This window comes from Sorex araneus, chromosome X (assembly GCF_027595985.1).
Source record: "Sorex araneus isolate mSorAra2 chromosome X, mSorAra2.pri, whole genome shotgun sequence".
Classification (NCBI taxonomy): domain Eukaryota; kingdom Metazoa; phylum Chordata; class Mammalia; order Eulipotyphla; family Soricidae; genus Sorex; species Sorex araneus.
This window is the reverse complement of record NC_073313.1, coordinates 56,829,958-56,857,793: the sequence shown is the minus strand read 5'-3', so window position 1 is coordinate 56,857,793 and position 27,836 is coordinate 56,829,958. Positions and strand designations below refer to the sequence as shown.

General features: G+C 38.9%; 1 protein-coding gene across 1 annotated transcript in view; it reads left to right on the top strand.

Annotated features, from left to right (window-relative positions):
• Positions 1-27,836, top strand: part of FAM120C (family with sequence similarity 120C) — a 432,369-nt gene that overhangs the window by 85,953 nt on the left and 318,580 nt on the right. Inside the window, exons 8-10 of the mRNA XM_055123233.1 lie at positions 3,060-3,354; positions 6,288-6,481; positions 6,571-6,720. Coding sequence (XP_054979208.1) covers positions 3,060-3,354; positions 6,288-6,481; positions 6,571-6,720 — 639 coding nt within the window. The remainder of the gene's footprint in view (positions 1-3,059; positions 3,355-6,287; positions 6,482-6,570; positions 6,721-27,836) is intronic.

The window sequence follows — 27,836 nt, the reverse complement described above, 5'->3', positions numbered from 1 at the left end:
GGATCGAACCCGGGTTGGCCGCGTGCAAGGCAAACGCCCTACCCGCTGTGCTATCGCTCCGGCCCCATATTTTATATTTTTTATATTTTTAGATTGGTTCTTTTTTGAAGATCTTAATTTTATCTTCTAACACTTAGTACAGCGGGTAGAGCGTTTGCCTTGCATGTGGCCAACCTGGGTTCGATTCCTCCGTCCCTCTTAGAGAGCCCGGCAAACTACCGAGAGTAACCTGTTTGCATGGCAGAGCCTGACAAGCTACCTGTGGCGTATTCAATAAGCCAAAAACAGTAACAACAAGTCTCACAACGGAGACGTTACTGGTGCCCGCTCGAGCAAATTGATGAACAACGGGATGACAGTGCTACAGTGTAACACTTCAATGAGGTTTTTGTTTCTGCTGTCATGCCCTATATTTTTAGGTTCTTTTCATTTTTTCTCTCTTTCCTTTTTAAAAGCATTATCATCTTAGTCTTTGTTTTGTGGACACAATACTATGAAACTTCTCTAACATTAGAGAATTTTTTTGTCATTGTTGCTCTTTGCATAGTCCTTCTCCATGCTGCTGGATTCTCTTTGTTAATTTAATACTCTTATTGTTAATTTTTTTCTTTATTTTTGGTAATACTTGTTTGGATGTATATAATCAATAGTGAGAGAGTATTCATTTTTATATGCTCTGTAACAACTTGTCACTGACTTAATCACTTAAAACAGCACAGTTATGTATGTCAGATATCCAGTTTGGATTTGCTGGTTCTCTACTCAGGTTTCAAAGGTTGAAACAAGGTGTCTTTGGTGTGGGTTCTTACTGAAGTCCCTAGAAGAGAATTTACTTTCCAGTTATCCAGATTGTTGGTAGTACTCAATTTTATGCATTAATAAAATGAAGGCTTTGTTTTCTTGCTGACAATTAGTGGTGATTTCTAGTCCCTAGAGGCTCCTCTCCAGTTGTTTCATGTGCTTACACTACATCTTCAAAGTTCTAATATGTCAAAACCTTGGTTGGGGTTTGGGACTTATCTTAAAGGGTTAGTACTTTGTATGTGAGAGGCTTGGTTTTCATGGCCCCCTGAGCATCATCAGGAGTGACTCCCAAGCACTGTGCCAGAAGTAACCTTTGAGCAATTATAGATGTGGTTCAAACCCCACTCCTCACCCTCCAAATAACCCCTTTAAAAACCTTATAGTTTCACCATCTGATGAAAGGCTGACCCAGAAAGTCTTCTTTTTTGGGGGAACTCAGGGGCCACAGTGATGCTGAGAGTGTCATGTGATACTAGAGATTGAACCGGAATAGACACCTAATTCTGTCTCCTTAGAACCTAGTCTCTCTGTTTTAGGGTCAACTATGTTTAGAACCATAATGGTAGTGAGGTTTTATAGTCTTATGTTCTCAGATTTGAAGATTAGGATATGTCATCTTTGTGAGGCAATAATTTTGCCTACTACAGGACTAATAACTTGATTGGATATAATTGCTTTTAAAATACTATTTAATTTTGCCTGTATTGTAGGGTATTTCTATGAACCTTTCTATTGTGAGAGAATCTGATAGCAATGTTTGTAGCTCTTCTTTGACTGGTTAAATATTCCCAGAGAAACATTTGTTAATGTCCGTCCTGGAGGGTAAGGGCCTAGTGACCTCCCAGGGACAAAGATATTTTTGTAGCCAAGTGGAGACAATGGCAGGGGTTTCTGTATATGGCATCCAGCATACATATGGTCATTTATTTATTTTGTTTTATACATGGTAGCCATAACCCCAACTCTGGCTGGCATACCATTTTTCAGATATCCTATATTTTACCCAGAGAACTAACTCCAAGTCTGTTGGGTAGGGGAAAAATAACCACACAGAAGTATGGAATGAAGTAGAGCATATAATTCAGCAACCTAAATGTCCTACTCCTTTTCAAAACTCTTTCACTCAATCTTCTGTATTTTACTGGTCTCATTTGACTTCACCTAGTTCGGAGTACTCATTAGTGTATATGGGAATGTTTTCCAGTTTTTTTCTAGTCTGTATTTTTCAGTCTTTTAGGTCAATCATTACTTATTCCAGTTTTCCATATTCCAAACTTTTCAAAATGTTGCTGTTTTCTTTCTCTTATCCTTCTTATCCTGTGAGTTTATAAATTAAAATCCATTTACTGTATATTAGGAGAATTGAGATGATGTGAAATTAAATAAATGGACTCCATGTTTAGTCTGCATATGCTTCAGTCTTTTTACACCTGCATTCTGGTACCTGTACTGCCTTCTTGTCCATGTACTGGACAAGTTATAGGTGGTAGATCAGGTTTTCTACACCTGTCTATTGGCACCAGTATGTGGACCAGTTCTTGAACACCATTGGTCAAGAGTATTAATTTTAATATTAATATTAACTTTACCTATAACCTACTTCAATAGCTTTCATTTTTCCTTTTTGCTTTTATTCAGGTTGAAGTTTACCTTCACATGTGACATTTTCTTTACTTTCTCCAGAGAGACATATGCTTCTTCTTTAGGGCTTTTGTCGTGGGGCATTTCTGCTTCATTTTAAGTTGATTTATTTATCTTTGGAGCCTAGTGTTGGACACATCATGGTACATACTGTTTCTGAGTGAGGAAAGCTTTTACTTTTTCACACAATCTAATGGCTCATATCCTGCAATAAAACTATACATACACAATATTAAGTTGTTCATTTAAAGCCAGAATCATTTTTTGAAAAATGGTTAGTAGTACTATTTCTTTCTTAAGTTGATTAAAGGCACTGATTTACTGGTTGAGACATATTATAGAGAAAATTAAATGTTATTCAATAGCATTTGGAAGTTGGGGACACAAAATAACTGCTACTTAAAAAGGTTGAAATCTTAAACTTTAACAGCAGTTAGTGTGGTGGGTGTGGCTTGATAATGTCCAGTGGACTATGGTGAATGAATATTGGCACTGTGGTGGTTCAGTGGTGTACTAACATTGTAACTCTAAAAGATAGGTACATTTGTATACTTGTAAACCAATGTTACCTGAATAAAAAAAAATGATGTAGTCCACGTGTGTTTTATTTTTAGGTCAAATCTGGATTCTTCCATGAAAGCGATTCAAAAGTTGTTGCTAAGTCCATTAGAGATCGTGTCACCCTGATAAAGAAAGCAAGGGAGAAGAAGCCAGTTGAATGTTTGAAAGAACGCAGGGATTCCCAGTGCAAATCTATGAGGAATGTACTCCCTCCACAGCAGAATACAACTACTCCCCTTGCTCCTCCTCAGCCAACTGGGACTGAATGTGAAGAAACTGAAGTTGACCAGTATGTTAGACAACAGCTTATACAAAGAAAAGCACATCAGCACTGCTCCTCTGCAATGGGTAAGAAACATTTATAATTTATAAAGGAAATAAATATGTAATTGTACTCCTTTAGTTTTAAATAGTACATGTGGGATTTTTGAAGCACTATTGTTTTTTTTTTTACTAAACAAGTTTTTTTTGAATCACTGTGAGATACAGTTACAAATTTGCATGATTGCATTTCATTCAAACAGTGCTCAAACACCTATCCCTCCATTAGTGCACATTTTTAGCTACCATTATATCCAGTGTCCCACCCGCCACTCCAACTCTACCCCACTCCTTGCATCTGTGGCAGGTACAGTCTTTCTTACTCTTCTCTAATTTTGGGCATTGTGATTTTCGATACAGATTCTAAGAGGTGCATCGTGTTTGGTCCTTGGTCTGCGTTCAGCACACATCCCTGAACCTGGGTGATCCCTCCAATCACTCTTTTCTTAGTGGTCCTCTCTCCTTCCCAACTGCCTTTCCCCCAGCACGTGGGACTGGCTTCCAAGCCATGGTGTGATTCTCCTGGCCCTTATATCTACTGTCCTTAGGTGCTAGTCTCATATTATGCTACTTTACATTTCACAAATGAGTGCAGTCATTCTATGTCTGTCCTTCTCTTTCTGACTCATTTCACTTAGCATGATATTCTCCATGTCCATCCACTTATATGTGAATTTCATGACTTCATTTCTTCTAACATCTGTATTCTATTCCATTGTGTAGATGTACCAGAGTTTCTTCAACCAGTCATCTGTTCTCAGGCACTCGGGTTTTTTCCAGATTCTGCCTATTATAGACTGTGCTGCAGTAAACATACAAGTGAAGCACTATTTGTTTCATTAAACCTTCTTCAAAGTCCCTGAAATAAACAAGCCAGCTAGGGGCTGGAGCGATAGCACAGCGGGTAGGGCATTTGCCTTGCACGCGGCCAACCCAGGTTCGAATCCCAGCATCCCATATGGTCCCCGAGCACTGCCAGGGGTAATTCCTGAGTGCAGAGCCAGGAGTAACCCCTGTGCATCGCCAGGTGTGACCCAAAAAGATAAAAAAAAACAACAAAAACAAGCCAGCTAGTTTATTTTAAAATTAATAAACTCCCATAGTAAATGACTTTGTTTATGATGCTCATTAAAAGAATGTATTCCTTGAAGTAGTGATTTATAATTTTTCTTGTATAGGTCCTTCACCTCTTTGGTTAAGCTGATTTGAGGTACTTGATTTTATGAGGTATTATTGTGAATGTGATTGTTCTCTTAAAATCTCTTTCTTCTCTTTTGTTATTTGTATATAAAAAAAGCCATGAACTTTGGGATGTTGATTTTGTAGCCTGCCACTTTACTATACAGAGCTATTGTTTCTAGAAGCTTTTCTGTAGAGTCTTTAGGGTTTTCTAAGTATAGTATCATATCATCTGCAAACAGTGATAGCTTGATCTCTTCCTTTCCTGTATGTATGCCCTTGATATTTTTTTCTTCTCTGCTATGACACTATTGTTATATCGTAATTTTGAAGATTATTTTAAAGGTCAAGTGTAAATTTTCTAATAAAGAGTATTGAAGCCAAAGGTGCAGTATATTCAATAAGGAAATGTATAGACTTTTAAGAGTTTTGCATCTTTTGACTTCAAATGTAAAATTGACGTAATTCCTCTATTTTCTGCTGTCATACTTCTCCAGAAAGAGATAGTATTTTAGTAATAATAACTAATTTTTCTATGAATACAGTCTTATTTTCTAGTAAGTTCTAGTAGAATGAAAGTTTGTAAGATGATAGTTTTCAGTGAATGTGATCTTACTGAAATCCTAAAGGCAAATAAATTTTTATTTATTTTAATATTTACTGCGTCACCATGAAATAAATTACAAACATACTTCTGATTGAGTTTCAGATGAACAGTGTTCCAGTACCAGTCCCTTCAACAGTGTCCACTACCCTCCACCAATGCCTTGAGTTTCCTTCTTTCCCCCTCAGTGTGCCTCTGTGGCAGGCACTTTTCTCCTTTTCCATTGTCCTAGTAATTGCTTCCCTATCTTATCTTCCTGTACTCCCTTCCCAGTGGCAAGCTTCTTACTGAAGACCAGTTTTCCTGCTCTTTGTTTCTATTACCTTTGGGCATTTGATATTCCCCTAGGAAGTTATCTATTCCACATATGAGAGATCATTATGAGTCTGTTCCTCTGCCTCTGACTTCACTCAACATGATACTCTCCAGATCCATCCATGTACCATCAAATTGCATAACTTTGTCCTTTCCTTTTTTTTTTATGCTTTTTGGGTCACACCTGGCAATGCACAGGGGTTACTCCTGGCTCTGCACTCAGGAATTGCTCCTGGCAGTGCTCAGGGGACCATATGGGATGCTGGGACAAATCCGGGTCGGCCGCTTACCAGGCAAACGCCCTACCCACTGTGCTATGGCTCCAGCCCTAACTTTGTCCTTTCTTATGGCCTAGAGTAATTGTAAATATAGGGCATAACATGAATATGCACTGTAGCACTGTCTTCCCGTTGTTCATCGATTTGCTTGAGTGGGCACCAGTAATGTCTCCATTCTGAGACTTGTTACTGGTTTTGGCATATCAAATACGCCATGGGTAGATTGCTAGGTCTGCTGTGCGGGCAAGATACTCTCAGTAGCCTGCTGGGCTCTCCAAGAGGGGCGAAGGAATCAAACCTGGGTCGGCCGCATGCAAGGCAAACATCCTACCTGCTGTGCTATATAGGGGCCAATAAATTAGAATTGTTGTGTCAGCTTTGTTTCGTTGTGGAGATTTTAATTATGTCATCACAATGTCAGCATAGAGTTTTTATCATGGCCTTAAAAATAATTTTGCAGTGTACTTTAAGTTATACCATGTTCTAAGAGTGAAAATCAAAGCAGCACTTACCATTTTTTATGCCATTTAGACATAGTACTTTGAGTTTTCCCTTCTATCTTTTGCTTATTTTCTTTGTCACAGGTGACACTTTGTCTGACGCAGGAGCTGGATCTGCTGTACACCCAGATGCTTCAAATCAGCCCAGTATTCCCTATTCCTCAGACCAGGCAATGGGCTCTCAGATGGTTTCTAACATACCACAGGCTGAAATAAGTGCTCCAGGGCAAATTTATCCATCCCAGCAGCTAGTACAACATTACCAACAAATTTCAAGGGTAAGGTTAACTACTACATTTAAAAATGTATAAGTAGCATTTTACTATAAATGGAAAAGTTTGTCTTTAATTTTTTTCTTACTTAACAGTTGCAGAAGCAGCCAAAGCTGGTTCAGCCCCATACATTGCCTTTGATTCAAGGTCAGTCCACTCTATTACCCGTACATCCCCTTGGACTTCCAGTTGTTTCACAACCTGAGGTTTTGCCATTAACTCTTCAGAAAGGCTCACAAATACAGGTAAGGTTTCTTTCAGAGGTTCTGTGTTTGGTTAAATATATTTAATATTGCCAAGATTTTCTTTCTTTTCTTTCTTTTTTCTTATTATTTTTGTGCAGCATCCAGCAGTGCTCAGAGCTTATTGCTAGCTCTTTTATCAGGGATCACTCCCAGTGGTGTGTAGCGACCATATGTGGTATTGGAGTTGAACCTGGGTCGACAAGGACTATCTCTTCTGTCCCTGCCTATATTTTCAGACAGGCAAGGCTCTCTTTCATAAGTCAGTAGAAGTTTACATAAAAGTCACTTAAACTCAAAGTTGTGTATGCTTTTGTTTAAATAATGCTTTATTCTCGAGGATGTGCCTAGCATTGTGTAACGGAACCTCGAAAGCATTGCCTGTTAAAATTGGAAAAAACCTGAGAATTCAGAATTTGTCATGGCTTTGATATATTTGACAAATTTGCTAGTCAATTACTCCTGACTCTGCACTCAGGTATCACTCCTGGCAGGCTTGGAAGACCTTTATGGAATGCTGGGGATTAAACCCAGGTCAGCTGAGTGCAAGGTCACTAACTCTGCCCCCTGTTTTTGTCTTTTAAACTCTCAGAGTAAGTGTATGTAAATAGTCTTTGTGTGAGTGTATATATCAAGTCTAAATCCTGGCTCCCTAGGATAGGATATGGACTCGATTTGACTTTTCTATGTAATTATACTGCTTTCTTTTCCCCATCCCACTATTTCTTGTGTGTTTCCTTTTTTGGGAATGACTGTCTGAGCTCTTAGGCATTTTCTGTTAATTGTTTAATTAGCACCTGGTATATCTGTTTGTTTTAAGATATTGACAGTCATAGTAAAACAGAAAACTTTTAATTGCTGCTATCTGTGGGGATATAAAAATAAAATAACATTTTTCCCTCAAGGAATTTATAGTCTTTTCAGGAAAAGTAAATATCCCAAATTCCAGATAAATAAAATACCTGTGTGGATAGATTTAATTGAATATAGTTCACAATACCTGATATTTGTCTTGTGTTTGTGGATGATATGGTGTATATCCACAATTAATTGTGCATTGTGGTTGTCTTTTTCTAAAACTACAATGCAAAGTGTGTTGAATGGATGCTTAAATTAGGTTAAACCACATAAATATTTTTACATGTGAATTTTAAAGTGTGCTTTCAAAGTAGAAAGTTTTATAATATGCAGTAAGAGTTTAAATTGTAAACTTAAAAAGAAGACAATGAAATAACTGGTTTTCCTTCTAGAGAATTTTTTCTTTAAATTTGGACATTAACACTTCTAGATTTCTCCTTTTTTTGCTTTATGTACACATGTAATTTTATTTTGAGATACATGTATATGTCACATACATACTATTTTGTAGTCTTCCTCTTTCCCCACCTAATACATAGAAGCAATGTGAGCTGGAGTTGTAAACATTGGATCCTGTGTTTTAGTGTGGTGGATGATCCATGCAAATGTAATTATTGTGACCATCCTATACTTGTTTCCGCCAGTTCTATCCTCTGAGCCTCTGTGAGGGGTTTTAATGAGTTACATGGTTAAGTGTGATAAATCAGAAGCTGTGAGCAGTATGTTTCTGGGACTGGTCTCAGCACCTTAGCTGCTTTTAACATTTGGTTGTGATATTAGCATTTTGGTATCACAAATGCACCACAGACAACATGTAACCAAATGGGCATGGCTTTGTTCAAGTCTAGTAGTATTATTCACAAAAAGAGGTAGTGAACTACTTTTGGCCCACACATTACAGCTTGTGCACCCTCTATCGAATATTGCCTTTACTACTGAGATAAGGCATGCTCCTTCCCATCAAGTTCTTCCCAATGCCCACAGAGTCAACTAGTATTGTTAATTTATTCATAGGTTAGTTCAGACATTCATCTAAGTGTTTTCTTTTTCAATACAAATGGCCAAAAGGCACATGGAAAAATGCTCCGCTTCACTATTCATCAGGGAGATGCAAATCAAAACAACAATGAGATATCATCTCATACCACAGAGACTAGTACACATTCAAAAGAACAAAAGCAACCAGTGCTGGCATGGATGTGGGGGAAAAGGGACACTCTTTCACTGTTGGTGGGAATGCCGACTGGTCCAGCCTTTTTGGAAAACAATATGGACAGTCCTTCAAAAACTAGAAATTGAGCTTCCATATGACCCTGCAATACCACTTCTGGGAATATATCCCGAGGATGGAAAAATGCACAGTAGAAATGACATCTGTACCTATATATTCATTGCATTACTGTTCACAATAGCCAAAATCTGGAAACAACCCGAGTGCCCTAGAACAGATGACTGGTTAAAGAAACTTTGGTACATCTACACAATGGAATACTACGCAGCTGTTAGGAGAGATGAAGTCATGAAATTTGCTTATAAATTGATAGACATGGAGAGTATTAATGCAAAGTGAAATGAGTCAGAAAGAGAGGGACAGACATAGGAGGACTGCACTCATTTGTGGAGTATAGAAGAATATCACATGAGGCTGACACCCAAGGACAGTAGATAGAAAGGCCAAGAGGATTGCCCCATAGCTGGAAGCCTGCTTTATGAGTGGAGGGGAGAAGGCAGATGGAATAGAGGAGGGATCACTAAGAAAATGATGGCTGGAGGAATCAGTTGGGATGAGAGATGTGTGCCGAAAGTAGATAATGGACCAAACATAATGACCTCTCAGTGTCTGTGTTGCAAGCCATAATGCCCAAAAGTAGAGAGAGAGTATGGGGAATATTGTCTGCCATGGAGGCAGGGGGATATTGGGAAAGGGGAGGTAAACTGGAGATATTGGTGGTGGGAAATGTGCACTGGTGGAGGAATGGGTGTTTGATCATTGTGTGATTGTAACCCAAACATGAAAGCTTGTAACTATCTCAGAGTGGTTCAATAAAATATAAAAAAATAAAAAAAATAAATGTTTTCATTTTTTTTTGTGGCTTTTGGGCCACACACACCTGGTAGAGCTCAGTCCTTACTTCTGGCTCTGCACTGAGGGATCATTCCTGGCAGCCTTGTGGGACCATATTGGGTGCCAGGGATTTAACCCTGGTCAGATATGTGCAAGGCAAGTGCCCTATGTACTGTACTATCACTCCAACCCAACCTTCACATAATGGAATCATGTATTGTACGTTGTGTAACACTTCCCCTGTTCAATATATTTTTGGAATTGCTCCATAATGGTTTTATGTTTTATTTTATTATTTTTTCAGGAATGTTTATTGAGACAGCATGATTTACAGAGTTGTTCTTAATAGAGTTCTTTCAGGCGTACAAAATTCCAACATCAATCCGATCAATAATTTCCTCGTCCCTCCACCAAGAATCCCAGGCTCCCTCCTACCCCTCAATCCACCCCAATGGCAGTCATATAACATTTTTATTTCATATTGTTTGGTCCATACACGGCAGAGCCTGGCAAGGTACCCATGGCATATTCAATATGCCAAAAACAGTAACAAAAAGGCTCACAATGGAGACATTACTGGTGCCTGCTTGAGCAAATCGATGAACAGTGGTACAACAGTGCTTCAGTGATACAGCTTTTTGTCCAACAAAACTTAAAGGAATGGCAAATAGGATTATCAGAAAGTAAATCAATAAAGTCAGTACTGATAAATTGATGATTAAAAACTATATGTTTTTAACCTGTTTTGTAAAGGAGGACTTTTTAATTGAATCACCATGAGATAGAGCATTACATATCTATTCATGATTTGGTTTCACTCATATAACATCCCAACACCTATCCCTCCTCCAATATACATTTTCCAGCACCTTTGTGTCCATTTTCCCTTCCAGCACCTCCAGCTCACCCTCAGCTTGCCTCTATTGCAGGCATCTCTTCTTTGCTCTCTTTCTCTGTATCATTTTGGTCATTATGGTTTGCAATACAGATACTGAAAGGTTATCAGGTATATCCTTTTACTTAATTTCAACACTTAGTTCTTGTCCATAATGATCATTTCCAACTATTGTTATACTGGACCCTTAAAAAGTTATTTTAACCAGTCATCTGTTCTCGGGCACTCAGGCTTTTTCCAGATTCTGGCTATTGTAAACAGTGCTGCGATGAACATATAAGTGCAGATGTCATTTCATTTCAACTATACTATTTTGTTTCTCTGGGATATATTCCCAGAAGTGGTATTTCTGGATCAAATGGAAGTTCAATTTCTAATTTTTTGAGAATCGTCCATATTGTTTTCCAAAAGGGCTGATCCAGTCGGCATTCCCACCAGCAGTGTAGAAGGGTCCCTTTCTCCCCACATCCTCTCCAACAGCGGTTGCTTTTGTTTTTTTGGGTGTGTGCCATTCTCTGTGGTTTGAGGTGATATCTCATGGTTGTTTCTATCTGCATCTCCCTGATGATTAGTGATGCAGAGCATTTTGTTCATGTGCCTTTTGGCCATTCGTATCTCTTCCTTGGAAAAGTTTCTGTTCATTTCTTCGGCCCATTTTCTGATGTGGTTGGATGTTTTCTTCTTGTAGAGTTCAACCAGTGCTTTATATACCCTTGATATCAACCCCTTATCAGATACATATTGGGTGAATATCCTTTCCCATTCTGTAATTTGTCTTTGTATTTTGGTCACTGTGTCTTTTGCGGTGCAGAAGCTTCTTAGTTTTATATAAGTAAATTTGTTTATCTCTGTTCCCACTTGGTTGGTCAGTTGCGTGTCATCTTTGAAGATACCTGTCGCTTAATATTGTGGATGGTTTTGCCGACCTTGTCTTCGATGTACCTTATGGATTGTGCTCTGATGTTGACTTCTAGAGTAGTAGTATATAATACAAGGAGGTTGGCTCCATGGCTTGGAAGCTGGCCTCACATGCTGGGGGAAAGGCAGCCCGGATAGAGAAAGGGGACACCTAGTAAAATGTCGTTGAAGATCCCACGTGGGAAGGGAGATGCATGCTAAAAATAGACTAGAGACGGAACACAATGGCCACTCAATACCCCTATCGCAAACCGCAACACCCAAAAGGAGAGAGAGAAGAAAACGTAATACCCTGCCACAGAGGCGGGGTGGAGTGTAGGATGGATACTGGGTTCATTTGTGGTGGAGAATGGACACTGGTGGAGGGATGGGTTCTCGAACATTGTATGAGGGAAACACAAGCATGAAGATGGGTTAATTTGACACTGTACCCTTATGGTGACTCACTAATTAATAAAATAATTAAAATAATTTTTATTTTTATTTTAAATTATTAAAATAACAAAATAATAATAAACCAAAATAATATCTAGTAACAGTAAATCCCTAGACAATGACTTTAAATAAAACTATTGTTAGATATAAGAATTTTCACACTTTCTTTTCCTGAACTATTTTTGATCATTTAACCTACGACTTTGTTGTAACAAGCAATATAAAATAATTTATGTTGTGCTTGTTAAAGGGTAGGCCTGGGATGTGGGTGGAAAACTGGGGACAGTGATGGAAAGGTCACATTGGTGGTGGACTTGGTGTTGGAACATTGAACACCTGAAACCATTTTATTATGAACAAGTTTCTAAAGCACAGTGTTTAAATAAAGTCATAATATGTATTTAAAAAATAAATTAAAAAAGTTATTTTAACACTTCTTGCAAAAATGGTTTCAAGGGCCGTAGTGATAGCACAGCGGGTAGGGCGTTTGCCTTGCACGCGGCCAACCCGGGTTCGATCCCCGGCATCCCATATGGTCCCCCAAGCACCGCCAGGAGTAATTCCTGAGTGCAAAGCCAGGAGTAACCCCTGAGTATCGCTGGGTGTGACCCAAAAAGCAAAAAAAAAAAAAATGGTTTCAAGCGTATGAATTCCCTAAGCTGTTCCTGTTCAGCCTGTTGTTGAAGAACAGAATTGTTGTTCTGTATAGTTTCTTCAAATAATGATAATCCATCTGGATAGAATATTCTTTTTATTTATTTGGTTTTGGTTTTTGGGCTACACCCTGCCAGGGTTTATTTCTGGCTTTGCACTTAGGAGTCACTCCTGGCAGTGCTCATGGGACTAAATCCAAATGGGATCCTAGTGATAGAACATGGGTCTGCTCTGTGCGAGACAAGTACTTTGCCTGATGTACTCTCTCTCCAGCCACTGTACAGAATATTCTTGGTGAAGTGTTGATTTCATTGAGTTTTTTTCTACATCCTTCATATTCTTCTGGCTCATAGAATTTTATTTGATAGATCTGTGTACATATATGGGCTTTCCTTACATATGAATTCTTTTTCTGATCTTACTGCATTCAGTGTTCTGTCTCTATCTTTGGAATTTGTCATTTTGAGTATAATGTATCTTGGAGTTTTCTTAACTGGGTCTATTTTCACTGGGACCATTAGGGCTTCTTGGATCTCAGTGACTGTAATCCTCAACTCAGGGAATTTCTTATTGATGATTTCTTTCACTATTGTTTCTTCATCACCATTTGCTTTCCTCCTGTTCTTCAGAGACTCTGATGATTCTTATATTGTTCCTCCTGAACTTATCCCATAGTTCTCTGGTATGTTATTGATCTCTTTTCAGAATATTTTCCACCTTTTGCCATTTCCTGGTGGTTTCTTTCTTATCTTGGAACTCCTTGATCTTTTGCTCAGCTTCTGTTATTCTGCTGTTCAGAGGTTCTGTTGATTTTTTTAAAGTATCACCTACCATGTTCTTCTTTTCTGACTGTAGTTATTTTTTTTCATTTCAAGTCTCATATTTTTTGTGTATTGCTGACTACCTATGCTATTTTTTCTTTGAACTCATTCAGCATCCTTAGATAATGTCACTAAAGGTGCTTTCTGAGGATTTACAGGCATTCATGTCTTTGCTGATATTGTTTTCCCTTACTGAAGTTGCTGGACTTCTATTGGTTTTCTAGTTCTCTTGTGCAGAGGGTTCATCTTTGTAGTCTCACCCATGCATGATACTGGGATGGTGGAGCAGCAGGCAAAAGTCGTGTAGGAGTTGTGATGTGGGCCCTTAATATGGTGCAGGTTGGGCATGGAGGCTTATCAGTCCCACCTGCTAGGGAAAGGTTCTGCCTCCCTCAGAATAGGCCGAAGGATATCAGCTGGAGGCAAATGTCAACTGGGATGTTAGAAGGAGCATGCAGAAAGTTTGCTTGTGTTTTAATTAAAAAAAAAACCTTTCTTCAGAGCAATATTTTCTTTTATGTGTATATTATTTTTTTTTATTTTGGGGATCACAATGAGCACTGTTCAGTGGCTACTCCAGGTTCTGTACTTGAAGGTTGCTCCTGGTGATTCAAGACACCATGTGGTGCTGGGGATTTTTCTTGGACCACCTGTATGTAAATCATGCATTCAGCCTATTGAGCTCGCTCTCTCCAACCTTGAGTATACCATTTTTTTAAAATTCATTTTACTATTCATGTAAATGATCTCTAATTTTGGGCTATTGCATGTAGAAAAGCTTTTTTTTTGAATCTATGTTTTATTTCTCCTGGCTAATAGCTAGTAAAATTAGGGCCATAGGATAGGTTTTTAAATTTTTAAGAAATTACCAGTTTGGGGGCTGGAGATATAGTGTAGCAGTGAAGGTGCTTGACTGCATGCAGCTGACCTGGTTTCAATCCTCAGTATCTCCTATGTCCCAAGTCCACCAGGAGTTTCCCTGAGTGTCAAACCAGGCATAAACCCTGAGTACAGCTGGGTGTGATCCAGAAACTTTTTAAAAACTAAGAAATTACCAATTTTTCCAAATTGATATCATTGTTTACACTAATACCAGCAATGTATGAGATTTACATGTTCATGCTAACATGGCAATATTTTGGTAGTTTTAAAATCCTTACTCTTTTGGTAGTTATGTAGGTGTATCATTATTTTTGCTTGTTTGTTTTTGGTTTGTAACTACATCTGGCAATGTTCAGGGACTTCTCTGAACTTTATCAGTATTTGTGAAACCATGTGATGCTGGGGTAAATGCAGTCCTCTTGCATATAAAACTGGTGCTTCTCACTACATATCTGGCTCTCAGTATGATTTTAATTTACATTTACCAAATAACTGCATTTTTACTTGCCTTTCTGTCTTTTTCTTTGTGAAGTGTCACTTACCCATTTTATTTTGCTTGAATTGTTTGCCTTTTTATTATGACTTGTAGTTCTTTTTAAATTCTGTTCTTTGCTAAAATACATGATTTATATATTCTCTAATTTATTGATTTGCCATTTATTTTTATAGTAGTTTGATTTGATGTGGAGAGTATTTCATCGTGATAGATTGTAATGATCATTTTTTTGGTTTTGGTTATTACTATATTAATATACTATACTATATTAATATTATGGCTATATTATTACATATAGCCATATGAATCTTTGGTCTATATAAGCTATATAGATATGTCCTTTCTTTATGGTTTTATGGTTGGTTATTTTTTGCTCTTTGGAAAACACCCAGCAGTGCTCATGGCTTATTCTTGGCTCTGCAGTCAGGGGTTACTCTTGACTGGTCTCAGGGTACCATAGGGGTGTCTGGCATAGAAACTGGATAAGATACATGCAAGGCAAGCACTCTACCTTCGCAAGCCCCCTGTTTTTATGTTTTAATCCATGGTCCACTTAAAATAAATTTCTATTTATTGTATTTATATATTTTTTTTGCTTTATTGGGTGACACGTGTAGTGCTCAGGGCTTACTTCTGGCTCTGTGTTCAGGGTTTTTTTTCTGGAAGGGCTCAGAAGAACATATGGGGTCCCAGAGATTAAACCCAATTGGTTGCATTCAAGTCAGTACCCTTTTTTGGTCCCATTAATTTAATTTTTTAATACCTAAACCAATTTATTAAGTTAGTGTTACTTTTAATTTTGCATGTACAGTTGGGATAACTTGTTTATGATTACATCTTTCACTAACGTTTAAAGGAAACATTCTGATCATGTCAGTTTAATTTGAAGGGTCTATTTATTAATAGTACAGAAGTAACAGTGCCTGTTACAATGATTGTATCTTAGATTTCGTGAAAGAGCAAATTCAGTTGGGGTACTCAGTGCTGTCCTCCTCTTCTCATAAAATGGATAGTTAATGAGCTTGAATAGTTCAAAGGTTTTTTAATTCTTTTATTTTGAAAAGTAGTTCATAACATTTGATTACATTTAATAATCAAACACTAATCCCACCACCATTACACCTTTCCACTGTCATATTTTGGATTTTTCCATCCTGAACTTCAACCTCTGCATCAAAACAGAAGTAAATATCTCTTTTTAACAGATATATAAATAAGCACAAAAGGCTCAAAGTTTAACAGCATGTTAGTGATCTCTTATAGAAGGGCTTAATGACCCCTGGGTGAAATACAACAATCTTCACACTCTTTCCACTAAGGAAAGTTTTTGTAGCATTTTCAGTGGTTTTTCATAATAAACAATACAAAATATCTTATTTTGGTAAATTAATTTTTATAAGTTGCATGAAGTCAATAATTAAAGTTCTGACTAATATATTCAGTTTCTATCCGCTCAACAAAACTTTTTCTATCAAATTATTTTAACACTTGTTTATGTAAGATAACCATATCAATGTGAATATGTTTGGGGTCTGTGCATTCTGTTGCATTGATATATTTTTTATGCATATGCCAATATCTTACTGTCTTGATTATTTTAAATTTATAGTAACATGTCTTGAAAGATAGTATAAGTTCTTTTACTTTGTTTTTCTTTTTCAGTATTTCTTTGGGTGTCTTATATCCTTTGTATTTCCACTCACAACTTAGAATCAGAAGGGTAATTTCTAAAAAAATCCTGGTAGAACATTTTATTTCAGAATAAATTTCAATAGGTGGTGCAATTTTAATAGGCATTATGTCAAGTCTGTACAGTAATTTGGGGAAAATTAATGTAGGAATATTTAATTTTCCAACCTAGGAGCATGGTATATCTCTCTATATATCTCCTTTAATTTCTCAGTAATGTTTTGTTTTCTAGAACCTAGCTTCTTAAACTGTGGGCTGTGACTTCATATGGTGTCATGTTACTGATGTGAAAATAGCAAAAATTTTTTAAATAACTTTATAATTTATTATATAATATGTATGTATGCATAGTTTATAAAAAGTATTCTTGAATATTTTATGTTTTGATAATATTATATATACAATTGCATTTTCTAATTGTTTCCTTTTTCTTTTGGAGGAGGGGTACACCTGGCAGTTCTTGGGGCATACTCCTTGCTCTGCATCCAGGGATCACTCCTGGCTGGTCTCAGGGGATCATATAGAATGTCTGGGTATATATAAAATACTATGATATTAATACCCAAAGATAGTAGAAACAGGGTCAGGTAGCTTCATGGAGGAAGCTTGCCGCAAGATGTGGGGAAGTACAGGTAGGACAGAAATTGGACCTCTATGACAATGATAATTGGAAATGATCACTCTGGATAGAGAGATGGGGGAGTTAGCCCATCCTAAACCCTGAGAAAGTCTGACGATTTCAGTCACAAAACCCACAAACCCAAATTTTCTGTTGGTTAATGTCTCGTTGAGGTCCATCTCAAGTCTGGCAGGGGCCATGGTGGTGATTTTGGATTGTGGGAACAAATCTCATAGCAATATTACAGGCTGCCAGGGGTTCTGTTTAGGTGGGCACCAGGCTAACCCACCTTCCTCCTATCTACTCCAGTCTCTTCAGCCTTGCACTGGTCCAAGATTAATTGTGATTTTTTTTATCTCTTTTGAGATTCATCTCTGGGTCTCTGAATCAAGGTCGGTAGAAAAGCTTACATAGTGGCACTGGAGTTGGTTAATGGGGGTGACTACCAGTGCTTCCAGCAGTATAGGGAAGTGGGGGGAGGTAGCCAATCACGACTCCATGAAATCCGGGGGATTTCAGTCACAAAACCCGCATACCTAATTTTAGTAGGTTAATATCTTGAGAGGTCCATCCTGAGACAGTGGAGTCCAGTCATGAGCATGGTGGTGATTTCAGATTGTTGGAGCAAGCGGCTGCTGGGGCTCTGCTTGGGCAGGCACCAGACTGATGCTACCACCTCTGATATACCCTGAGCTGTTCATCCTTGTGTAGATCTGAGATTAATGGCCGCTTTTGATCTCTTTCAAGATTTATTTATGTGTCCCTGAAACAAGAACAGTTAATGAGCTTCTATGGCTGAGCCAGAGATGATTTGTGGACATGGCTCCCACACACCTAACTTTTTTTTTGCTTTTTGGGTCACACCCAGCGATGCTCAGGGGTTACTCTTGGCTCTGCACTCAGGAATTGCTCCTGGCAGTGCTTGGGGGACCATATGGGATGCCGGGGATCGAACCCAGGTCGGCCGCGTGCAAGGCAAACGCCCTACCCGCTGTGCTATCGCTCCGGCCCCCACACCTAACTTTTTGGCAGTTTAATTCCTCTGGAGATTTGGTTCTGAGTTATTGGAGTCTGGCTCAGCTTTGATTTGGGGGTATCAGGAGGTCTGAAGGCACCATCAGGCTGCTGATGCACTTGCCCTGCAGGTCCAGGTTGGCCTGTTGTTGGTGCTGCACCACCTGGGTCCCAGTGGCTATGGCAGCAGCGGTGCAAGGATCAGGACTTAGGCCAGGGATGCTACTGTTCGCAGTCTGGGCACTCCAGGTGGGCTGCACTCACAAGTACAGCGGAGCTTGATGTGTGGGCACATGTTCCCTTCCTGGGTCTCCAGACAGTTGGCACTCAGGGAGGTTTTCCTCCGTAATATGCTGTGGATGGTGCAGATTGGTCTGGGGAAGAAATTGTGGAAAGGCTGTCGCTCTGGTGGCAAAACCATGAGAGCAGTGGCAGTTTTTAGTCTTGGCACTACTTCTGGGCCCAGAACAGGTGCCTCACTAGCTGTGAGTTTTTCGGGCTGCTCAGCCAACCAAGCCGGTTTCTCATGGAGGTTTCTTGGAGCAGCAGCTCCATGGCCCGTGGCCTGAGCCACAGGGGTGGTCTCAGTTTTTTTTTCTTGGCACAGTTTTTATGCCCAAAGTAGGAACCCACCAACCATGAATTTCTGTGGCCGTTCAGCCTCCCAAGCCGGCTGCTCATGGCACAAACCTGGGACACGACAACAGTTCCTGGAACCAGGCTGGCCTTGAAAACTGTCTTTTTAAAAGAATTGATAGATTCATTCTGCAAAGTTATGGAGTGTTTCTTTGTTGTCGCATCCCACACTTCAGAGTTCTAAAAGCCTCCACCACTCCTGAGCTCCCTGCATCTGCGCTGCAGCCATCTTCACACTTTTTCTCTCGATGCCTTTTTATTTTTTTTCCTATTTACTGCTGTTATTGCTATGATGGTATCACACTTTGGTTGTGATATTCATGGAACTGTTCTGTGGGTCCCAGTGCAATCTTCTATATTAACCTATTTTATTAGCATGCTTGTTCCTTTCCTCTTTCTTTCCCTTCAATCCCACTTTGTAGGGCTGCACATTTAAGAAATTGTACATACTCTTCAAGAGTCACACTCATTCTGTTGTGGTACTTGAATAGACATTGCTCTGATACAACTGTGCTTGCTGAGGATCACACATTTTTGTTGTAATGCTGTAACATGCCTGGTTGGGTGCTGAACATCACACTCAGTCTTGTGACATTGGAGGATCCAGAGAGCTATGCCACCCTGTTCTGCACATTTAGTAAAAACTGATCTAAACTTAAGGCCTCAAATTTGCAGATTGTGTACTTTTAGTCATTAAGCAATATTGGGGCCTATAGATGCCTTTCATAAAATGAGGAATTTCTGTTTATTCTTAAATTGCTATGATTATTTTATTTTAATTACATCTTGAATTTTGTCAAGTGCTTTTTCATTATGTTATCACAATAGCAATATAACATATATAAATATATTTTCATATATCATTTTACTGTTTTACCCTCTTTGGTCTTCTGGTTTTCATTTTATTCGTCCTGCCTTTACATTATATTTATAATGTAAAATATAACTTTTGCATTCCAAATCCAGTCTTTGTATTTCTTATCTTTATGCTCAGGTTTAATAACTGTATCACTGTCATCCATTGCTCATCGATTTGCTCGACTGGGCACCAGTAACATCTCCTATTGTGAGAGTTTCAGGTTTAATAATTATTTTAAATTTATCTTGACAGTTATTTTTTAAATAAATTTAATTGAAGAACCGTGATTTACAGAGTTACTGATAGTTTATTTCTAGGCATCTTTTATTTCAGCATCAATCTCACCACCAGTGTCAACGTCCCTCCATCAGTGTTACCATTTTCCATCGAAACTCTCAGCCCATCTCGCATCTGTCAACTTGACAAGCACATGATAAAGTTCTAGTAGTTGCAGCTTAGATCTCATGTTTTCAGCATTGTTGAATCTGTGTTTTGGATATATTATTATACCACTAACCAATATCATAGGTATAACTAACCCCCCTGTGCCTCTTCACACATTACTACTTGTCTCTTCTTCTTCCCCTTTGATGTCTTTCCTTCTCTGCCCTTCTCCTCTCTGCACACTGAGGTCAAGGGTGATCTTGGTATACCCCCTTTACTACAGTACATTTCCTCATCTGATATTGTGTATAGCACAGATAAGTGATATCATCCTGTGCTTGTCTTTATTCTTCTGGCTTATTTCACTCAATGTATTATCTTCCAATTCAAACCAGGTTGCGGCAAATTGCATGAGTTCAGCATACCTTTGCAGCTGCATAGTATTCCATTGTGTATGTTTACCACATCTTTGTAATACTTTCATCTGTCACTGGACATCGAGGTTGATTCTATAAGTTAGTTATTGTACTGTGTGCAGCAGTGAATAATGGTGTGCCTATGTCTATTTCAATGAGAGTGATTTTGAATGAGAGTTATTATATGAGTTCTGAGGTAGAGGTCCATTAGTGGAATTTGTTGGTAACACAACACTTCAATTCTAAGTTTACTGAGAAATCTTCATACTTTTTGTCACAGGGGTTGTATCAGACAGTATTTCTACCAGCAGTTCATGAGAGTTCCTTTCTAATTTCATTTCATCCCTTCCAACTCTGATTGTTTCTACTATTTGTGGTATGCGCCATTTTCACTGGTGTGACATGGTATCTCTTATCATCTTGATATAGATTTCTCTGATAAGTGTACTGAGCATTTTTATGTGCCTACTGATCATCTACCTGTCTTCCTCTAAGATGTATCTATTGATTTCATCTCCCCATTTTTGACAGGGGTTTGAAATATTTTTATCTTTATGAGTACTAGATACCAAACCTTTATTTGATGTGTAGAATGCAAATACTTTCCCCATTGGTTTAACTGTCTTTTAATTTTCAGTCATGTTTCTTTTTCCATGTGGAAATTCTTTAATTTTATGCAGTCCCATTTTTTTTTATTTTGTTGCATTTGCCAGTGGTACCAGATCATTGAAGATACCTTTGAGGTTGAAATATTGAAGTCTTCTCCCTATATTTTCATTAGTGTACTTTATAGCTTCCGTTTGGATCTTAAGGTATTTTGAATTAACTTTTGTGTAGGGTTTAAGACATGGAGCCAACTTTAACTTGTTACATGTAGTTTAAAAATTTACCTAGCACCATTTGTTGAAAAAGCTCTCTACTGCATCTCATGTTCTCAGCTCCCTTATAGAAATGTAACTGTCAATATATATGGCAGGTTGTCATTTTGTATTCTATCCTCACCCCCTGATCAGAGGGTCTGTCTTTATTTCCATACCAAGCAGTTTTGATCTAAACTAGGTAATGAAATACCTCCAAATTTCTTATTTTTCAGTAAGGCTTTGGCTAGTCATGGTCTTTTCTGACTCCATACAAACTTTATAATATAGACTTGTCTAGATCCTGAAGAATGTCATCTGAATTTGAATGGGGGTTACATTGAATCTATTAGGATAGTCACTTTAATAATATTGATTCTTCCAATTGATGAGCAGGCAATATTTTTCCATTTCTTAAGATTTTCTATCTCTTAAGTGATTTAAAATTATCATGGTATAGATTTTCACGTCTTTTGTTAAGCTGATTTCTAGACACTTGGTTTTGGAATCTATTTTAAATGAGATAGATTCCTTGATCGCTTTCTCGTCTGATTCATTCTTTGTATATAAGAATGAGATCAGGACTCCGGGGCGTGGCATGCCCAGAAAAAAGACCCAGGAAACTGCAAAAACACCTCCCCCCCTCAGCCACGGTGCCCCCCAGTAACCAGTCCAGGGAACCCGCAGCAATTGTTAGGACAGAATCAGAAGTGGGACTTTAATTTGGCTTGGCACTGAGGCGGAGGACAACTTCCTCACAGGTAAAACACGGCAGTAGGGGGCGTGGCCTCCGCGTGGCCGAAGTTTTCCTCTTCCCAGTGCCCTGGACTCATGTCAGTTTCCATTACCTAATTTAGAGGAGAACATCCTGGCTATCCCAATTACATTAGGCCAATAGTCCAGTAACTTATTCCAGTCTCACCAAAATAATGGTGAACATAATAAACTGATCAAGCCTATAATAGCACACCCTCTGAAGCTTCAGTAGAGGCATCATAAAAGTCACAGAGGAGCACCAAAGAGGAAGGCAGTATTCTAGAAGGATAAAAGATAACCACCATCGACCAAGCTCATCCAGAATTCTTTCTTGCAGTGAGAAGGGTACACTGATAGTGAACAGGAGGGTCCCACCTCCATACTACCACAACAGCATAAAGAAACAGTGCAAATCCCCACCACAAGTTGTGGAGGAAGAAAAGAGTACAGAAGCCTCAATAGGGTGACCCATAATTACGATTTATCCGATAAAGAATTCAGAGATGAAATGCTGAGGATGATCAATGAACTCAAAGATATGGTGGAACAGACATCCAGTAAGTTAAAGTACGACATGAAAGAAACAGTGGAACAGACAGCCAGGAAAATACAGGAAGAAATGAGAGCAGAAAAAGAAAGATACAAACAAAAGTGTCACTAATAAGGGAGTTGGTAGGTGAAATAAAAAACTCAGTGGGAGCCCTCAACAGTAGAATGACTATAGCCGAAGACAAAATCAGTGAGCTTGAAGATGAGCTACAGAAAGCATACGGGCAACAGCATGCAATGGGAAAAGACCTCAAAATAGCTCTATGGCAAGTCAGAGACCTAGGACATGAATTCTGTATTAGGTTTTCGGCCCCGGGCCTCTCCGTGTGGGAAAAGGTGCCTATCCACCACATTTTTCCCCTGGCAGCTCAGGGGCCGCCATCTTCCAGAAGCCAATGGACAGACAGGATTGGGCCTGCAGTGATGAGGCACACGGGTCTTACAGGATGGGGTGTGTCCAGCCCTTTCCTTCCCTGCCCTAACGAGACCCTGAGTCGCTACCCATGGATGGCCTCTCTGGCTCCTGATCCAGTTGCTTAATGGCCGTGATCCCAGAGACTCAGAAACAAATCTCGGAACCCAGCGGCTTTTGGCAGAAATGCCTCCAGATTTATTTATTAAAATTCCAGAATTACAAAATTGTGCTACTGCATTATATGCTATTCATAATCAGTAAAAGAAAACAAAGTGTCTAATGTTGCCTTTTTGGCAGATCTAAGTGTTGGGGGAAAATCTCAAATAACAATGGTGGATCTGATGTTGAAATATTGAATGTAATCAAAGTTGAGAGTAATGTGGAAATCATCTGCCACACAGGAAGGGGGATGGTGTGGTATTAGGGGTATACTGGGGATTTTGGTGGTGGAAAGTGTGCATTGGTGAAGGGACGGCTGTTTAATCATTGTATGACCGAGACTTAAGCCCGAAAGCTTTGTAACTGCCGTCACGGTGATTCAATAAATAAATTTAAAAATATATCATTGCTGATACATTCTCAGAGCCGGAGAATGCAGGCATCCAGATCCAAGGAACCCAAAGGGTACCAGCAAAAAGAGACCCTAATAAAAAGACTCCAAGACTTATCATAATCAGAATGAAGGAAACCATGGATTGAGACACAATACTACAGGCAGCCAGGTCAGAGAAGGAAATCACATACAACGGAGCACCCCTTAGATTTACAACAGACTTATCAGAGGAAACCTTCCAAGCCTGAACACAATGGTGGGATATAGTGAAAAAACTCAATGAAATGAAGACCTCACCAAGAATACTTTACCCAGCTAAATTCTCATTCAAACTTGAAGGAACGATACACTATTTCATGGATAAACAAAAGCTCAGGAACTTCATGGACTCAAAACCAACCTTAAAAGAAGGACTAAAGGTTGTACTGTAAGACAAGAAAAACCCCTACAAGCATAAAGAAACTTCTACAGAAAGGTGGCACAAAACCTCATGATGATAATCTCCCTCAATGCCAATGGTCTAAATGCACCAATTAAGAGACACAGAGTGGCAAAATGGATTTAAAAACTGCACCCAACATTATGCTTCCTACAGCACAGCAGTAGGGCGTTTGCCTTACATGGGCCAACCCAGGTTCGATTCGTCCACCCCTCTTGGAGAGCCTAGCAAGCTACTGAGAGTATCTCGCCTGCAAGGCAGAGCCTGGCAAGCTACCCGTGGTGTATTTGATATGCCAAAAACAGTAACAACGGGTCTCTCAAAATGGAGACGTTACTGGTGCCCGCTCGAGCAAATTGATAAGCAACAGGATGACAGTGAAGGTGACAGTGACAAGAGACATATCTGAACAGTTAGAGCAAACACAGACTCATAGTCAATGGATGGAAAACCATCCTTTAAGCAAACAATTCCCCCAAAAACGCTGGGGTGGCCATACTATATCTGACAACATAGTTTTCAGGCTGAAAATGATTAGAAGGGACAGCAAAGATCATTTTTTAATATTCAAGGGATATGTACATCAGGAAGAAATCACATCCCTAAACATACACACATCCAATGCTGGGCCAGCTAAATGTCTAAAACAACTGCTAATTAACTTCAAGGAAGACATTGGTAGCAACACAGTAGTATTTGGAGACTTTAACACTGCTTTATCACCTCTGGATAGATCAGCAAGATTAAAGCTTAGCAAGGAAGTACTGGCTTTGAAGGAAGAAATAGGAGGGATAATAGATATATGCAAGGCCTTCCACCCAGCCAAAATTGAATACACATTCGTTTCCAGTGAACATGGAACATTTTCAAAGATAGACCATGTACTGGGTCCAAAAATATACCTCAGTAGAACCAGAAAGATAGAAATTGTATCAACTATCTTTTCAGGCCACAATGCACTGAAGATAGAAATTGTTCACACATAGACATGGAGAATCAAAACATAAACCTGGAAATTAAACAACTCAATGTTGAACAACGAGTGGGTCAGGAAGGAAATCAAGGAAGAAATCAAAAGATATGTGGAAACAAATGAGAATGAAGACACGAGCTACTAGGACCTGTGGGACACAGCTAAAGCTGTGTGATGGACAAAAATTTATAGCTCTGCAAGCAGTTCTCAGGGAGGAAAAAAAGAACCCACATAAATAACTTGACTTCACAGCTCAATATCTTAGAAAAGGACCAACAAAAGAAGCCCAAACCAGACAGAACCAAGAAGATTTGTACTAGCTGAATGGACATATTACTATTAAGGAAATTGAAACTGTAATTAAAAGTCTTCCCAAAAGCAAAAGACAGGTCCAGATGGATTCAGTAGCGAATTCTTCCAAACATTTAAAGAGGACCTGTTGCCAATTCTTCTCAAGCTTTTCCAGGAAATTGAAGAAACAGAAACTCTTCCAAACAGTTTCTATGAGGCACATATCTCCCTAATACCAATAGCAAACAGAGACACCACAGGAAAGTGAAAACTAGAGGCTGATATCCGTAATTAACATGGATGCGGAGAGCCTCAACAAAGTATTAGCAAATAGAATCCAACAACTCATCAAAAAGATCGTACACCACGACCAAGTGAGTTTCATCCCAGGGATGCAAGGATGGTTTAAAATTCGTAAACCAATCAACGTAATCCATCATATAAAGAAAAGAAAAGATAAAAACTATATGATTATATCAGTAGACACAGAGAAAGCATTTACAAGATCCAGCACCCATTTATGATGAAAACTCTCACCAAAATGGGTTTTGAAGGAACTTTCCTCAATATAGTCAAAGCCATCTACCACAAGGCTATGTCAATCATTATCCTCAATGGGGAGCAACTAAGAGCCTTCCCTCTAAGATCAGGAACAAGACAAGGATGCCCACTCTCACCACTTCTGTTCAATATAGTACTGGAAGTACTTGCAATAGCGGTTAGGCATGAAACATATGTTAAGAACGTCCAGATAGGAAAGGAAGAAATCAAGCTCTCACTATTTGCAGATGATTTGATACTATATTTAGAGAACCTTAAAGCCTCTACCAAGAGGCTCCTAGAAACAATATATTTGCATAGTAAAGACAAGGTTACAAAATCAATACCCAAAAGTCCATGGCTTTTCTATACTCAAATAATGAGAAAGAAGAAAGTGACCTGAAAAAAGCAATACCATTCACAATGCCTTGGGCTGGAGCAATAGTACAGCGGGCAGGGTATTTGCCTTGCACGTGGCCAACTGAGGGTTTGATCCCCAGCATCCCATATGCCTGCTGAGCACCACTAGGAGTAATTCCTGAGTGCAGAGCCAGGAGTAACCCCCAAGGAATTCTGGGTGTGACTCAAAAAGCAAAAAAAAAAAATTGGGCTGGAACGATAGCACAGCGGGTAAGGCATTTGCCTTGCATGCAGCGGACCTGGGTTCAATTCCTCCATCCCTTTCAGGGAGTCCGGCAAGCTACAAAGAGTATCTTGCCCCCGCATGGCAGAGCCTGGCACGCTCCCCGTGGCGTATCTGATATGCCAAAAACAGTAACAATAAGTCTTACAATGGAGACGTTACTGGTGCCCGCTTGAGCAAATTGATGAGCAATGGGTTGACAGTGATGCAGTGATTCACAATGCCTCAGAAAATCAAGTACCTCAGAATCAGCTTAACTAAGGAGATAAAGGATCTGTACAAAGAAAACTACAAAACGCTACTTCACAAAATAAGAGGACACAAAGAAATAGAAAGATATCCCCTGCTCATGGATTGGGAGAATTAACATTGTTAAGATGGCCATATTCCTCAAAGCATTATACAGATTAAATGCAACCCCTGTAAGATTACTTATGAAAATATTCAAAGAATTGGATCAAGCACTTCTGAAATTCACATGGAACAACAAGCCCTCACAAATAGCTAAAGCAATTCTTGGGAAAAAGAAGATGGGAGGCATCACCTTCCCTAACCTCAAACTACTACAAATCGGTAATAATTAAAACAGCATGGTATTGGAACAGAGGCAGAACCACAGATCAGTGGAACAGGCTTGAATATCCTTACACACACCCTCAAACATATGATCATCTAATCTTCCATAATGGAGAAAGAAATGTGAAATGGAAAACTGGACAGCTACATGCAAAAAATGGGCTCAGACCTCTACCTAACACCATGCACAAAATTCAGATCAAAATGAATTAAAGACCTCAACATCGGACCACAATCCATAAGGTACATTGAAGCAAAGGTTGGCAAAACCCTCCAAGGCATTGCAGCTAAAGTTATCTTAAAAGATGACATTACACTGACCAAGCAAGTGGAAACAGATAAACAAATGGAACTATCTAAAATTAATAAGCATCTGTACCTCAAAAGTAACAGTGACCAGAATACAAAGACAATCTATAGAATATGGAAAGAATAGTCACTTAACACCTATCTGAGAAGAGGTTAATATCAAGTATATACAAGACGCTGGTTGAACTCTACCAGAAGAAAACATCTAATTCCATAAAAAATGGGGCAATGAAATGAACAGAAATTTTCTCAAAGAAGAAATACGAATGGCCAAAAGGCACATGATAAAATGGTTTTCATCACTAATTTTCAGGGAGGTGCAAATCAAAACAAGAATGAGATATCATCTCACACCATAGAGACTGGCACACATCCAAAAGAACAAAAGCAACCGGTGTTGGTGTGGATGTGGGGAGAACTGTTAGTGGGAATGCCAACTGATTCAGCCCTTTTGTAAAACATTGTGGACACTTTTCAAAAAATTAGAAATAGAGCTCCCATTTGACCCAGCCACTTCTTGGAATATATCCCAACTATGCAAAAAAGTATAGTAGAAATGACATCTGCGTTTGTATGT